Source organism: Prionailurus bengalensis, chromosome A2 (assembly GCF_016509475.1).
Source record: "Prionailurus bengalensis isolate Pbe53 chromosome A2, Fcat_Pben_1.1_paternal_pri, whole genome shotgun sequence".
NCBI lineage: Eukaryota > Metazoa > Chordata > Mammalia > Carnivora > Felidae > Prionailurus > Prionailurus bengalensis.
This window is the reverse complement of record NC_057348.1, coordinates 18,312,305-18,329,334: the sequence shown is the minus strand read 5'-3', so window position 1 is coordinate 18,329,334 and position 17,030 is coordinate 18,312,305. Positions and strand designations below refer to the sequence as shown.

General features: G+C 40.3%; 1 protein-coding gene across 4 annotated transcripts in view; it reads right to left on the bottom strand.

Annotated features, from left to right (window-relative positions):
• Positions 1–17,030, bottom strand: part of ARIH2 (ariadne RBR E3 ubiquitin protein ligase 2) — a 49,964-nt gene that overhangs the window by 11,911 nt on the left and 21,023 nt on the right. For all 4 annotated transcript variants that reach the window (XM_043590363.1, XM_043590364.1, XM_043590362.1 and 1 more), the window contains 3 exons: positions 7,743–7,810; positions 2,903–2,966; positions 1,203–1,353 (listed from right to left, as the gene is read on the bottom strand). In XM_043590363.1, the coding sequence (XP_043446298.1) occupies positions 1,203–1,353; positions 2,903–2,966; positions 7,743–7,810 (283 nt within the window). The remainder of the gene's footprint in view (positions 1–1,202; positions 1,354–2,902; positions 2,967–7,742; positions 7,811–17,030) is intronic.

Below are 17,030 nucleotides of genomic sequence, written 5' to 3'. Positions count from 1 at the left end.
ACAGAATGTATTAAAAAAAAAAAGAGAGAAAAATTAATATATTTACAATGATGCAACTAAGATTTCTCTCAAATTACATATAAATCACAAATAAATATGGGGCGTCTGGGTGGCGCAGTCGGTTAAGCGTCCGACTTCAGCCAGGTCACAATCTCGCGGTCCGTGGGTTCGAGCCCCACGTCAGGCTCTGGGCTGATGGCTCAGAGCCTGGAGCCTGTTTCCGATTCTGTGTCTCCCTCTCTCTCTGCCCCTCCCCCGTTCATGCTCTGTCTCTCTCTGTCCCAAAAATAAATAAACGTTGAAAAAAAAAAATTAAAAAAAAAAAAAAAAAAACAAATAAATAGCACCACTAAAAAGGCAGTATCATCTAAAAAATCCTATACAGTACTTTGGGCACCTGGCTGGCTCAGTTGGTAGAGCATGCCACTCTTGACCTCGAGGATGTGAGTTAAAGCCCCGACTGGGCACAGAACTTAATAAAAAAAAAAAAAAAAAAAAATCCTAGGGGCACCTGGGTGGCTCAGTTGGTTAAGTGTCTAACTTCAGATCATGACCTCATGGTTTGGGAATTTGAACCCACTTTGGATCCTCTGTTTCCTCTCTCTGCCCAACTCCTCCCCTGGCCCTCCACTTATGTGCAAGTGCACGCTCTCTCAAAAATAAACATTAAAAAAAAATCCTATATGGTTCTTGGCTAACAATTTCATTTTGTGATGTTTAATATTATGTGCAAGTGATTTCTACCCAACACAATGAGATTCTGCAGACACCATTAATGTGATGCTAAGTTAGATCCAATATCAAGTCATACTCTAACAAATACTCCTAGAACCAATCACGAAATCTGAATTATGTTACCTAAATAGCAGCAATCTCTGAGTGTTTCTGAGTTATGGTTGCCACTTGGGCTATCAAGATAGGGTAGGCAGCTTAAGGACAGTTCTCCCAAAAAGTAGCCTTGCACTCACACTAATGTTTACATATATGCCCAAACAATAGCCTTAATCATCTCATTTTGTTCAGGACTGAGAAAAACCTTGCGACTGTTCAACCTGTGTTTGGAAATGGAAACCAATGGTTCTGACAATAAAAACCTCAATCAGGCTCAGAAGAAAACACGCAGCTGACCTGAGTACCTAAAGGGGCAGAGTTGAAGATAAATACTTCATGCTAGCCTTTTACAAATTCTGTGGCAAACTCACCTACACCCACACCGTCCTTGACAAGTACTGAGCAGTGCTGTTCCCAGCAGCTACGGCAAAACTGGTGCTGACAGGCCAGAGAAAGTAGGTTTTCCTTCCGCACAAACTGCATACACACTGCGCAGTGGTGAGGAGGGTGGGCTGTGGGAACCTGGGGAGAGGCGGAACAGAATGAGTAAAGAGGAGCCTCTAGAGTCTGGGAGACACAGGGGTGCCTCACACAGTTAGGTCTTTGGGAAGTGATTCTGACCCTGCAACAAGTGTTAGAGCTCAACAAATGTGTGGGCTCTACGGGTCCCAAGAGTTCTGAACAGAAAGCATAGATGAGGAAGACTTCCTAAAGGAGATGGTGCCTGAGTGTTCGCCCTGGACAATCTCTCGGATTCAGAGAGGCAGAGGAAGGCTGAATGGAAAACTTACAGTAGTTTGTAATGTCAGGTTGAAAAGCTCAGGATTTCCAAATTGCCAAGGTCCTTAGAGGTCATTCAGTTCAACTTCTGCTTTTAGAGGCTACTGGGTTCTTTTATAAACTGTCTCATTTGATGAACAGAGCTGTCCCTCAACAAGTACTACAGAGGCTCTTAGAGGCTGAGCTGAGCGTGTAAAGCTTCTAATAGTCCCACTGCAGGTTTACTTGTCAAAGACAGTGCTTTCCCCATTATTAATGCCCAAAACACAAAATATTACAGCTTTTACTAAGTCACAACTCATCCTTAACATACTGCAGAGATGTCAAGTACAATTAATTTAGAGGATGAGGAAGGCTCCTACTAGGAAAGAAACCTTCTAGGATGTGGGCAAATAACCGCAAAGCTTGAACTCCAGAATCCATGCCATGCTACACAAACTGACAGACAAAGACAATGTGGGGACCCCTGGCCCAAGCCACAAATTGATGGAAAAGTCCACTACAGGTTTACATTAGGTTCTTGGTTAGCTCACTGGGAATACTAAAAAACAATTTGAAGAAAAAGACCGTATTCTCATGTTTATCTAGTATGCTCCTAGAAATGTTCTCCCAAGAACTACCGAAGTTAAGTGGCAATTTGAGCCCCAATTCTTCCTCCTAAAGAGTGTTTCCAACATGGCCTTATTTATTTGAAAATATTTGCTAACTCCTAAATACACAGGAAATTGCCATGCACACTGTAAGATATAGTTCCTATCCTTAAAGCACACACAGTGTGGTAGGGGAGCTGAAAGGATGAGTGAGTCGGTACATCACACACGCAAAGACTTCAAGGCATAACTAGAGGATTTTGGAGAGGAGAGATCGCGGGAGACAGGCATTGTGAGAGAAAGCTCAATTTGGGTCTTTAACAAATGAGTTCCACTCCCACAGACAAAGATGGGGACAGGGTCTGAACATTCCAAGCTGGGGATAGCATGAGAAGAGTCAAAGAGGCGTGCAGTAAGCTTGGGAACACCAAAGAACCCAGCAGGAATGGAACACAGGCTGTGTGTAAGTGTAAAGAGCAAGGTGAGGCTGGAGAGGGCCCCAGGACTGGCAATGATTTATTCTCCATCCATGAGGAAACTCTTCCAACTATAATGGAAATGGAAGATTTAGGCGCATGTTGGAACAAAAATCTCTGGCATGCTGTACCAGAAACAAAGCAAGATGGTTCTCAATAACACCTTAAGCCACAGCAAGAGCCATGTGTGTCAGGAGAAGCCTTGCTCAAGTGGCAGACACTCACATGTTTCGAGGGACTGGGCTGAACTCGAGCCTCAACAAGCAGCTGAGCAGAATTAGACTTGTATCTGCAAAACACAAGCAGAAATAAAGGGAATCAGAAATGAAGATAAGCATTTTAACCGTGAACAAAATCAGAAGACACCAACAAGTGCTGCAGTTGCACTAAAGTGTCTTTGTCTCTAATTACTGTCTGACAGAACCAAGCTTCCTTTTCCTTTGTATAAATACTTTTTCCTCTTTCAACTTTTTAGTTCTCAATTCGTATGAGAATAACCCTGCTTCAAAGATACGAAACTATAAGAAAAATACTTATGAAATACCATATCTGTTTTCAATCCCTTTCATGAAATATAAGCAAACAGCTCTGTGTCTTCAGAACAGGGAATGATATCTTAAGACATAGAAAATGCAGAAGTGCCTGGCTGGCTCAGTCAGTAAAGTATGCAACTCTTGATCTTGTTGGTTGTGGGTTCGAGCCCTGCTCTGTGCATAGAGATTACTTAAAAATAAAATCTTCAAAAAATAAAATAAAAAAAGGGCACATGGGTGTCTCAGTTGGTTTAGCAGCCAGCTCTTGATTCCAGCTTAGGTTTCATAACACGGTTTGTGGGATCGAGCCCCAATTCAGGCTCTGCACTGACAGAGTGGAGCCTGCCTGGGATTCTCCCTCTCCCTCTCTTGGCCTCTCCCCTGCTCTTTCTTTCTCTTTCTAAAAAATAAACAAACATAAAAAAAAAAAAAAAAGGGGGGCACAGAAAAAAGTATACAGGGTTCCTGGCGGGCTCATCAGGGAGAAGCATGTGGCTCTTGATCTTGGGGCCATGAGTTCGAGCCCCACATTGGGTGTAGAGATTACTTAAATAAATAAATAAAAACTTAATTAAAATTAAAAAAAAAAAAGCATAAAGGAAAACTCTGAAATGTTATGTTACATTTAAGAACGTCAGTTCAGGGTGCCTGGGTGGCTCAGTTGGTTAAGCATCTGACTTCGGCTCAGGTAATGATCTGGTGGTTCATGAGCTTGAGCCCCACATTGAGCTCTGAGCTGACAGTGCAGAGCCTGCTTGGGATTCTCAGCTCTCTGTCCCTGTCCCCACCCCTCTCTCTCAAAATAAATAAGTAAACTTAAAAAAAAAAAAAAAAAGATATCAGTTCATCAGAACACACCATAAAGTGAAAAACCCGGCTATATAAATAAATAGAAGGTAACTCAATACATACATAACAGGCAAAAGACTGATATTCAGAATAAATAAAAGCAAATTTCCTACAAATCCATTTGAAAAGACAAAATAACAATAAAAAACAAAGACAGAACAAGCATTTCATAGGGAAAAAAAAGCACAAACGGCCATGAACAAGAAAAGATGCTCAACCTCCATAATAATCTGGAATACTGAAATTAAAAACAATTAGATGCCATTTATACCCACCCACCAGATTGTAAAACTTCAAGGGTGACAGTATCAGGAACATTCATACCACTGGTGGGCATATAACATGGTATAATCACTTTGGAAACATTTTGTCATTTAGCAAAGCTAAAGAAACACACACCCTATTGCCCAGTAACTCACTTCCTACACTCAACCCTAGAAAAATTATATGACACTAGTGGTCATACACACGAGTTTTCAGAGCTGCATTATTTATAACAACAAAAAACTAAAATTCACAATCACAAATGTTGACAGGAATATGGATAGGATGTCTTAAGATGCAACCTTGTTAATTTAAAAAGTTTAAGAATACAGACAGCATGATTCCATGTCTGTAAAGTTCTAAAAACATCCAAAACTAAAGCATATATAATTTAAGAATAAATAAGAGGGGCGCCTGGGTGGCTCAGTCGGTTGAGCATCCGACTTTGGCTCAGGTCATGATCTCACGGTTTGTGAGTTCGAGCCTCGCGTCGGGCTCTGTGCTGACAGCTCAGAGCCTGGAGCCTGCTTTGGATTCTGTGTTACCCTCTCTCTCTGACCCTCCCCCGTTCATGCTCTGTTTCAAAAATGAACATTAAAAAAATAATAATAATAAAAAAAAAGAATAAATAAGAAAATGATCGGGGCGCCTGGGTGGCGCAGTCGGTTAAGCATCCGACTTCAGCCAGGTCACGATCTCGCGGTCCGTGAGTTCGAGCCCCGCGTCGGGCTCTGGGCTGATGGCTCAGAGCCTGGAGCCTGTTTCCGATTCTGTGTCTCCCTCTCTCTCTGCCCCTCCCCCGTTCATGCTTTGTCTCTCTCTGTCCCAAAAATAAATAAACGTTGAAAAAAAAAATTAAAAAAAAAAAAAAAGAAAATGATCAATACTGAATTCAAGATACTGGTTGCTTTGGAGAAGGAAGGGGGTGTGGCTAAGCAGGAACTGCCACCAGAAGCTTCAGAATAAAATGTCCACTTCTTATTTGAATGGACACTTAAATGTGTTTGCTTAATCATTCTTTAAAACCTATACATTATCACGTGTGCACATACATTTTTGAAAAATATTTCATAAAATTTAATTCTTTTCTGGAATGAGGTATGAAATATATACATTTAAAAATAAAAACAGGGGCACCTGGGAGGCTCAGTCGGTTAAGCATTTGACTTTGGTCATGATCTCACCATTCCTGAGTTCGAGCCCCCGCATCAGGATCTGTGCTGACAGCTCAGAGCCTGGAGTCTGCGTCAGATTCCGTGTCCCTCTCCCTCCCCCTCCCCTGTTCGTGCTCTCTCTCTCTCAAAAATAAACATAAAAAAATAAAAATACAAATAAATAAAAAAATTTTTAAAAAAGGGGTGCCTAGGTGGCTCAGTCAGTTAAGCATCAAACTTTGGCGTGGGTCATGATCTCACGGCTCATGAGTTCGAGCCCTATACTGGGCTCTCTGCTGTCAAGGCAGAGCCCACTTTAGATCCTCTGTCTCCCTCTCTGTCTGACCCTCCCCAACTTGTTTTCACTCTCTCTAAAATAAATGTTAAAAAAATAAAAATAAAAACAGGTGCCTGGGTGGCTTAGTCAAGTGTCCCGATTCTTGATTTTGGCTCAGGTCATGATCTCATGGTTGTGGGATCAAGCTCCGTGTCAGGTTCTGTGCTATCATCATAACATAAGAGAATCCCTGCTTGGAATTCTCTCTTTCCCTTTCTGCCCCTCCCTCACTCACACACACTCTCTCTCAAGATAAATAAATTTTAAAAAGTAAAAATAAAAACAATTATCCTGTGGCAATGAAAGTGACACACAAAACCCAGGAAAATGCATTACCCAAAAATCAGGAATCTGAGCAGGGAACAATGTCTCATGTAAGTGTGACTTCCTTATTTCACTTAGAATGCCTCCCTTCCACTGCTTTTATTCCTACTTCTCACGCTAGTAATCTTAATATCTGCAGCCATCTTGTCCTTTCCCAAGTTAGGCTACAGAGTCTGGGCAGTGAGAGGTACCCCACTGCTGGAACCTACATGGTTCCAGAATTGTGAGTAGTAGAAACAGCACTGCAGACAATGGAAGTTCACACAGAAGTCTATCTAAATGTATTCGGCTCTTAAGGATAGAGAGTGAGAGTGAGAATGCAGTGGGTGGGATCAGGAGCACACTTGCTCCTTCCTGAGTGAGCTAAGCTGCTCCAGTGGGTACAGCCATCCCAGTTATGTTTAGCCTGGAAAAGGAAAGGTATGATCTTCCTTCCTCTGAAGATAAATGGATCACACCATTCAAAAAAAGACTCACTGTGGTGTGAAAGGGCAGGAGTGGCAACCAGTGATTCTCACCAGTGGCAGTTTTGTTCTCTAGGGGTTATTTGGCAGTATCTGCTGATCTTTTTGATTTCACGGACTGGGGGTGCTAATTTCAGTGTGCCAGATTATTATGAAGGTTGAGTATCTTTTCATGTTAATGGTCATTTGAGCTTTCTTTTCTGTGAAATGCTTGTTTGGTATTTTGCCCATTTTTTTAAAGTTTATTATTTTTTGGGGGGAGGGGGAGGGACAGAGGGGGGGGGGGCGGAGACAGAGAATCCCAAGCAGGCTCTGCACTGATAGGAGCAGTGGGGCTGAATGTGGGGCTCAGGTTCAAGCTCAAGAACTGTGAGATCCTGACCTAAGCCAAAACCAAGAGTTGGACACTTAACCAACTGAGCCACCTAGGCGCCCCTTGCACATTTATTGTTATTTTGTCTTTTCAAGTGGATTCTGCCAAACCTCCTACAACTCACAGAACAGTGTCCCCATGACAAAGAGTTATCTATCCCAAAATGGCAGGAGTGCTGAGGATAAGAAACCCTAAGCTAGAAAGAAGCACATGCCTATGAAGGTGGGACACAGGGACTCGTCCCAGAGGGTGCAGGAGGAGGAGAAACCCCTCCTCCTGAGAACTTCCAGGATACCTCAAGACTTGAAGATCAGAGCCAAGAGCTCTGGTTCTGATGGTAAGCTGGCCTATCTTTTCTGAAGGTAATATTCAAAAGTATGTTGCATTCCTCACTTGATATATCCAAAAGAAACAAATGGAGATGTTGGCAAGTGTTATCTAGAAGGGCACTGATTACAAATTTAAAAAGGTATTAAAAAACTGAACTAACTTCACTGTCTACAACAGGAGTTAGGAAAAAGCATGGAACATCTATGTGATAAAATACTAAGCCAGCAATAAAACTGAGGTAGAAAAAAATATAATGCAAACATGGAAAAATAGTCACCATATACAGAGAGGAAAAAAGGATATACAATATGATCCAGTGTTTTAAATATATAATATGCACATTGCAAGGATATACTCCAAAACATAATCACCACTGGGTGGGTGGGCAGAGAAAGAAGCTATGGGCAATGCCATGTCTCTTCCTCCAAACACCTTACCTGTCCAGTATCTCTGCAACTTGCCAGTGGAAATTAACTAATATAAGTTTAGCAACTGAATGAGATACCTAAAAAGAAGAAAGAAAAAAAAATCAAATTACAACTGTAGTTTCTTTCACAGAGCTCCACATTTTGAGAAGTGCATACACATTCATGTCTACAGCAGGCCCAGGCTTGACTTCCAAATTCTTCCTCTTGGTTCTCTGCTTCATCTTTTAAGTTCAGACTCTTATGATCTTAGTGATTTCCCAGATCTCTTTAACTTTCCTTTGTTTTCATTAATGACCCTTCCAAGAAATCAATCTGAATTGAATCTTAAGCAAAACCTCCCTGTCTACAGTTAACAATCCAGTGTTCAATTTAAGCAAAAAAGCTGTGTTCTCTAAAGTGGTCTATGTTCCCTCAAGCTGCTGTAGGAGGCCACACATGGGAAGTGCACCTCTAGTAAGGCCCATTACTTGCAGAAAATCTCTAGGCTTGGACTTCTTGTATAATTCCAGCAAAACAACACACACCTGTATAAAACCTCCAAATTCCTGCCAACCAATGAGCCCTGATTGCAGGAAGATTTAAAAGCCTTGGGGCACCTGGGTGGCTCAGTCAGTTAAGTGTCTGGCTCTTGATTTCAGCTCAGGTCATGATCTCACTGTTCATGAGATTGAGCCCCCACATCAAGCTCTGTGCTTACAAGTGCAGATTCTGCTTGGGATTCTCTCTCTCTACCTCTCTCTGCTCCTCCTGCATGTGCGCACGCACGCGCTCTCTCTCTCTCTCTCACTCTCTCAAAATAATCAACTGGGGGAAAAAAAGTCTATGGGCAGTCTTTGTGGCCCCTACCTTTTAAAGCACACTTGTTATTTCCCAAAAATAAACAAACATTGAAAAAATAATAATTTTTAAAAAAAGGGTGCCTAGGTGGCTCAGTTGGTTAAGCGTCTGCCTTCGACTTAGGTCATGATCTCGCAGTTCATGAGTTTGAGCCCCACATCGGGCTCTATGCTGACAGCTCAGAGCCTGGAGCCTTGTTTGGATTCTGTATCTCTCTCTCTGCCCCTCCCCTGCTCAGACTCTGTCTCTCCTTCAAAATAAACAAAAAAATTAAAAAAAAAATGTTTTTAAAGCACACTGGTTATGGCTGTTAAAGAGTCTCAGAAGGTGCTTTGAGCTAGCAATTCTACTTCTGTAAATTTTTCTGAAGAGATCATAGAGGACAGGTGTACCACAGTGTTTTACAAGAGTAAAAAATTAAAATAACCTAAATGTCTAATAAAAAGGAACTAGGTAAATAATATATGACATATCCATGCAATGAACTATGCAGTCATTGAAAAGGATGTTACAGAAATAAGTTTGACATAGGAAGAAGTTCATATTTTAATATTAGGCTAAACAAGCCAGTAGTAAGATAGCATGTACATGTTATAGCCACAATATCCTGTTAATAGGGGAAGCAGACTAGTTGCAAAAAGGAACAGCCTGAGGTTGTCAAGAGTAGGGTAGGGCCACAGAAGATGGGGTTGTGTTTGGAGGTCTAGATGAGGCTTCCCAGAGAGAGCACTGCAGAGCAGGAGGGTGCCACTAAATCAAGGAGAAACGAGAAGCACACTTGAGGCCAGGGAGCTAAGAGAACACACAGAACCTTAGTACTCTGTTCACTGGACTGAGTCTTTAAACTGGAGCTACCAAGGAACCGTAAGGTAGTACATACTTGGTTCACAGATAAGAACTGCAGAGAGGGGAGACACAGTGACCAACTTGCAACCCCTGCTCCTAGAGCTCAAGTTACTCCTGAAAGGAGATAGATGCAACTTACTAAGCAAGGGCATATCCCAGTGCATAATCAGTATCAAAGGTTGTGCACTGAGTGAATGCCTTTCTGTCTTGCAGCCCAGGAACATTTGGAGAAAACCCAGGTCCCAAGACAGCACACTTCACTAAGGATGGGGGTCCCCACTTCTCTTCCATGCACGGGAAGAGGCATCAGACTCAGGCATGTTGCTGTAGTATTTTCTTGTTGAGGACCATGGAGACTTTAGGTCTAGGATTCCTGAATTATAACTGACATTTCTCCTCACTATAACCATAACAAAACTATTTATCCACAGCAACCCCTATCACAAAATGAAAACAGAGACAAAACATACAGTTTAAACTTAAATAATGGTTTTGAATGTAGCTCCTGGCTACAAACTTTCTTAAAAACCTGACTGTGATACTGTTTTTGATGACCTCCTCACAGCCTTTTCTATCATCTCTTACCTAATGGAGCCCAGTCAGACCTACACCATCGTCTGTCCTGACTTCTAAATGTCTTGCCATGCTGTGGTATGAAACCATCTGGGAAACCCAGAGAAGTCCTGGCCATGTCTAACAGCCACCTCCCCTTTCTCACCATTGATGGCTTAGATGAAGCCTTTAAGCTGAGACAGGGGTCAGGCTGCCTCTCATCCACAGAATCCTGAACTTTACTGGACACAGGGGGACCACTCAATGACACCAATTATTAAATGATATCATGTCTGTAATCTGTGGATTTTCAAGATGGAATCCTTCAACCTTCCTTAAGAAACAGAATGTTAACACTCTACCTTGTCTGATCCCTTGATTTGAATAGCACTAACAGCAACAACAAAAAACCTCAGAATTAGCACACCAGGTACAGCCCACCTATGGAAAATCTGGCCCTCTGTTGAAACAGAAATTTTATTAATGACTGCAAATCCACTAATGACCAACTCAGAATATCCCAACAGATTTGAGTTTTGGTGAGAACAGATTATGTGAAGAGAAGATACATCTAGCACTTTATGGAACTGACAGTGGAGTGATAGGAATCTATTCTTTCAGTGCCAACAGCCAAGAATACGTCAATATATACGAGATAGTAGGCACACACATGTCAGCTTTATGCACCCCCCACTAGCCTTCTGCAGGAAGTGCTACTGTGATCCCTAAGTCACAGATGGAGGTGTGAAAATGGCCCATATTGTGTCCACAGTGTATCATAGAAAATCAGGGATTCTTTCCTTCAATAATCCAATATAAACCTGAAGACACCCAGAGACAATTTAAGCAAAATGCAGTGTGACTGCACCTTGCCCTATAATGGACACCAGGGAATCTATAGGGAAGTCAGGTTCCAAAAGGCTCTCTGGCAAAAACAGCACAAGGGTAGAGGAAGAGGACCTAGAAGAATTTATGCTAAAAAAAGGAGTCTCAGCAGTGAGGCTACCTCATCCCTGATTTGGGGTCACAAGAGAGAACTGACTGCACACACACCCCAGCAGTATCTCAGAGGAAGCAACCACAGGTGATTTGGGGGCATAAAAGGATGTGTGTTGGGGGCAGGGGCACTATTTAAGCCATTTTCCACAAAAGGGCCAGGACAAACCGTGGGGAGGATATTAAAACATTAAAGAGTACAAACAGCTAAACTCTCGCAGGAAAGAACTCCCTGAGTTTTCATGCCATTACTGTCTAATGATCAAAGAGTTATTCAGAATCTATCAGAGTCAATACTTCACAACTGGGGAGTCTTCCATTCTTCTCTATTATTTTCAATCGTGGAGAACAGAATCTTCCAGCAGAATCAAGATGAACCCTTGCTACACTGTTTTGATCAAGAAATTAGCAACCTATTAGTACTTTTGTCTGGACCCCTCCACTCCATAACCTTTAGGATTACCTTCCTGAAACCCTGACTGGAAAGTATTAAGACAGCTCTTACAGAGCTGTTACATCTTGCCAAGATCAGTTCCCACACTGCTTAAAAACCCATCACTGCTTTCCAGTACTGACAAGACAAACCTGAAGCCCTTAGTGGAAGGCATCAGAACCATTGTGCCCTGGAGTCCAGCAACAGACCAAGTGATTCTAGCATCCCCATGCACTTTGCTAACTGTTCTCTGCCAAGCATGCCCTTTTCTGTAGCAAATATTTGGAAATTAAAGAACATACTTCTGAGCAGAACTGGTGTGTCAAATAAGAAATCACAAGAGAGGGGTGCCTGGGTGGCTCAGTAGGTTGAGCATCGACTTCTGCTCAGGTCACGATCTCGTGATTTACGAGTTTGAGCCCCGCGTCGGGCTCTGTGCTGACAGCTCAGAGGCTGGAGCCTGCTTCGGATTCTGTGTCTCCCTCTCTCTCTGCCCCTCCCCTGCACATGCTCTGTCTCTCTCTGTCTCAAAAATAAATACATATTTAAAAAAAAATTGTTTTAATAAAGAAAAAAAAATAAATCACAAGAGAAATTAGAAAATGTTTTGAAGGGCGCCTGGGTGGCTCAGTCAGTTAAGTGTCCAACTTCAGCTCAGGTCATGATCTTACAGTTTGTGGGTTGAAGCCCTGTGTCATGCTAGGCACTGACAGCTCCCATCTTGGAGCCTGCTTCAGATTCTGTGTCTCCCTCTATCTCTGCCCCTCTCCTGCTTGTGTGTGCTCCTCTCTCTCTCAAAAATAAACAAACACTAAAAAGAAAGAAAGAAAGAAAGAAAGAAAGAAAGAAAGAAAGAAAGAAAGAAAGAAAGAAAATGAAAATGTCTTGAACTGAATAATGAAAATACCACAGAATTTGGTGAGATGCAGCTAACATGATGCCAGGGAGAAATTTACAACTGTAAATGTTTATACTAGGAAAAAAAATCCTTAAGTCCCCCTTGAGAAACTAGAAAAAGATGATAAAACTTAAAGCAAGTGAAAAGAAAAAAATAATAAAGAAAAAAAAAAAAAACAAGAAATAAATGAAATCCAAACCAAATAATATTGAAAATTAACAGGAGTGCCTGGGTGGCTCAGTCAGTTACGCGCCCGACTCTTGATTTCAGCTCAGGTCATGATCTCACAGTTTTTGAGTTCAATCAAGCCCTGTGTCAAGCTCTGTGTTGCCAGCGTGGAGGCTGCTTGGGATTTCCTCTTTCTCTCTCCCTCTCTCTGCCCCTCCCTTGCTCTCACTCTCTCAAAATAAATATTAAAAAACTTAAAAAGAAAATTAACAAACCCCATTAGTTGATTCTTCAAAAAAATCAACAAGGGGTGCCTGGGTGGCTCAATGAGTTAAACACCCAATTCTTGAATTCAGGTCAGGTCATGATCTCACAGTTCATGAGTCCAAGCCTCACTCTGACAGGACAGAGCCTGCTTGGGATTCCTCCCCCCACCCCCCCTCACTTGCATACTCTTTCTCTCAAAATAAATAAACTTTAAAAAAATAGATCAATAAAATTGATAAAAACTTTAGCTAGATTAAGAAAAAGAGAATACAAATGACCAATAACGGGTGAAAAAGGGATAATAAATTTAAATCTTAGGTGAAATTGACAAGATTCTTGGAAAATACTTAGCAAAACTGACACAAAGTAGAGGAGATAAACAGAATAGCTCTTATATCTACTACAGACATTGACTTTATGATCAAAAATTTTCTCACAAAATTCCCATGCCCATAAGTTTTTACTGTTGAATTCTATCAACACCAATCTTACTTTTAGAAACTCAAGGAAGTTACACTTCTTCCAATTTATTTTATGAAGCTAACATAATAACCCTGATATAAAAATCTGACAAAAATATAACAGAAAGAAAACTACAGACCAGTATCCCTTATGAACATAAACACAAAAATCAATCCAAATATTTTAGCAAATTAAATCCAGCAATATAGAAAAAGGACAATATATGATAATGAAGTGAGGTTTATCCCAGGAATGGAAAGCTGATTTAACATGTGAAAACTATTATAATTCATTGAATTAAAAAAATAAAGGTGGAAAAATGATCATTTCAGACACAGAAAACCCATTTGACAGAATTCATTCAAGATATAAATTTGCAGCAAATCAGGACAAAAAGTGAATTACCTGAGAGGTGAGGGAGAAAAAGTGAACTGCCTGAATCTGATATAGAGCACCTATGAAAAACATTATACTGAATGCTAAGATCAAGAAAATGGCACAGATGACCATGCTGACCATTTAACATTATACTGGAGGCCCTAGCCAGGGCAATAAGGCAAAGAGAAAAGAAAAAAAGACATTAAATAAAGATTGGAAAAAGAAGCAAATCTGTCTCTATTCTTAGATAAAATTGATTGTTTACTCCGAATATCCTAATATGCAAAAATTACTACTAGAATAAATGAATTATGAGATAACAAAACAAAGTCAATATACAAGAATCAAATGTATTTCTATACAGCAGCAAACAAATGAAAACTAAAATTTTAAACAGGTGAAATGTATTTTAGTAATATATTTAGACCAATATATCTGAAATATTATTTCAACAGGTAATCCACAAAAAATTATTCAAGAACTATTTTATTTTACATCTTTTTTCTTTAAGTTTATTTATTTTGAGAGAGAGCTAGCGTGTGAGCATGCACGTGAGGGCGGTGGGGGGGGGGGGGTGCAGAGAAAGACAGAGACAGAATCCCAATCAGGCTCCGTGTTGTCAGCACGGAGTCTAACATGGGGCTTGATCTCATGATTAAGACTTGAGCTGAAATCAAGAGTTGGCCACCCAACCAACTGAGCCACCCAGGCGCCCCTTACATCCTTTTTTTCATATGAATCTTCAAAGTACACTTTTATTTTATTTTTAAATGTTTTATTTACTTATTCATTTTTTAGAAAGCATGAGCGGGGGAGGGGCAGAGAGAGAGGGGGGGACAGAGGATCTGAAGTGGACTCTGCACTGAGAGCGATGAACTCGATACGGGGTTCGAATTTACAAACCGCGAGATTATGACCTGAGCCGATGTCAGACGCTCAACCGAGCCACATAGGTGCCCGAAAAGTACACTTATATTTTAGAATCATAGCATATACCAATTCAAAATGGCCACATTTCAAATCTCAATGGCTACATGTGTTCATAGCCGCCATACTGAACAACATAGCTACAGACTGAAGACAATCAAAATTAATCAAAATCAAAGCAGGGTTTTTTTGGGAGCGGGGGGCAAGAGGCACACATTAACAGTTGATCCTAAAATCCATGGACATGGAAATGACCCAGAATATTCAAAACAATCTTGAAAGAGAAGAGCAAAGTTGGAGGACTTATGCCATCTGACTCTAACACTTACTATAAAGCTATAGTAATCAAGGCAGGAGGGTACATACAGGCTTAAAAACAGACATAAAGATCAATGCAACAGAATAAAATTCAGAAGTAAACTCAGACATTTATGGTTAATTTTAAACAAAGGTGCTAAGGAATTCAAGAGAGGAAACATTCAACAGATGGTTCTGGAATAACTGAACATCATTATGCAAAAACAAAACAGAACTTGGACACTTCGTATCACACAAAAATTAACTCAAAATAGTTCACAGATTTAAATGTAAAACTAAAAACTAAAAAACTTCTACAAGAAAATCTTTGCAACCTTGGCTTAGGCAAAGATTTCTTACATAAGACAATGAAAGCACATTGATAAACTGAACTTCATCAGAATTAAACTTTTACTCTTCAAAGACATTAAGAAAATGGAAGAGATAAGCCACAGAGGGAAAATAATTACAAATCATGTATCTGATAAAGGATTTAATTCAGAATCTATAAAGAACACATGCAACTCAAGAAGACAACCTAATTTTTAAAAATGGATGAAAGATTTGAACACTTCACCCCAAAAATGTATGAACAGTAAATAAGCAAAAGAAAAGATCTTCAATATCATTAGTCATAAGGGAAATGCAAATTAAAACCATAAGATACCACTTCACACTCACTAGAATGAATATAATCCAAATGACTGTCAATACCAAGAGCTAGCAAGAATGTGGAGAAACTGGAACCCCTACAGAATGCTGGCAGCAATGTAAAATAGCAGTCACCTCAGAAAACAGTTCGGCAGTTTCTTAAAACGTTAAACACACATATTACAACCTAACAATCCCACTCCCAGATATCTATCCGAGAAAGATGAAAGCATATGTCCATTTAAAGCCCTGGACATGAATGGTCATGGCAGCATATTTCAGAATAGCTTCAAACTGGAAACAACCCAATGTCCACAACTGATGAATGAATGGATAAAAAAAATGTAATATATCCATACAACCGAAAATTCAGCAATAAAAAGGAAAGCACTACTGACATGTAATATGACATGGGTGAACCTCAAAAACATTACGCTCAGTGAAAGAAGCTGGACACAAAAGACTACATATTGTATAATTCCTTTGATATGAAATTTCTAAAAAAAAAAAAGGTAAAACCATACATACAGAAAGATGATCACTAGTTGCCTGGGGCTGTGAGCAGGGACTGACTACTAACCAACACATGGGAACTTTCCAGATGACGAAAATATTCTATAACTCAGATTGTGGTGATGGTCACATAGTTGTATAAATTTACTAAAATTCTTCTAATGGTACACTTTACAATGGGTGAATTTAATGGAATGTAAATAATCCTTCAATAAAGCTGTATAAAAATAAAATTGGTCAATGGCTAGATATATAACAAAGCAAACGTAGCAAAAGGTTAGCAACTGTATAATCTTGATCACAGGTATATGGATGTCCACTATATAATTCCTTAAACTTCTTTGTATGTTTTAATTTTTCATAATAGAAGTCAGGACGGAAAAGTTTGCCAAATTTATTTAACATAATGGCAATAACTTGCATAAACAAATGTTACAATAAACAAAAGGCTGACCTTTAAGCTACTGCATTAGTCACTCTGACCTTTCGAAAAATCCTCCTTCAGAGTTTTAACATAGTTTTGACTAAAGGTTAACTGATCATACAATGTGAATTTCAGCATAAATAGATACAACTTCCATACAGGTCTATAATGCTAGTTAACTTTATAATGCTCTCTGGCTCTCTCTCGACCTCCCAGACCAAGCTTTCTTAGTGTTCCACTAGATGCTCTGCTCCTAGTCTTTTGGCTCCTTAAATGTTGCTGTTCCACAAAGCACAACTCTCAAGCCTGTCTTTGGGTTATCACAGTCATGTCTAAAAGCCTTGGTCAGTGTGAACATAAGCCCCAAAGATAAGAACTCTTATTTTTCCTGGGAGCTGGGGAAGGGATGTGACTGATCAAGGTGGGGAAGGGAGGGCAAGTAGTGGTATAAAGTTCATCAAAGACTGAAGGGTTCCCTCGAGTCTCTGGTGGCCCAGAGAAGGCTTTTACAGAGTTAAAGATAAGGTAAGAGCAGAAGCCAAGAGCAGCCTATCTTCCCTGCCCTTTTTCCCTCTTTCCCTGTATCCTCAAACCTGACCAGTTCCTAGGGTCAGGAGCCTCTAAGGAGCTTTCCTTCTAGATTGAAAA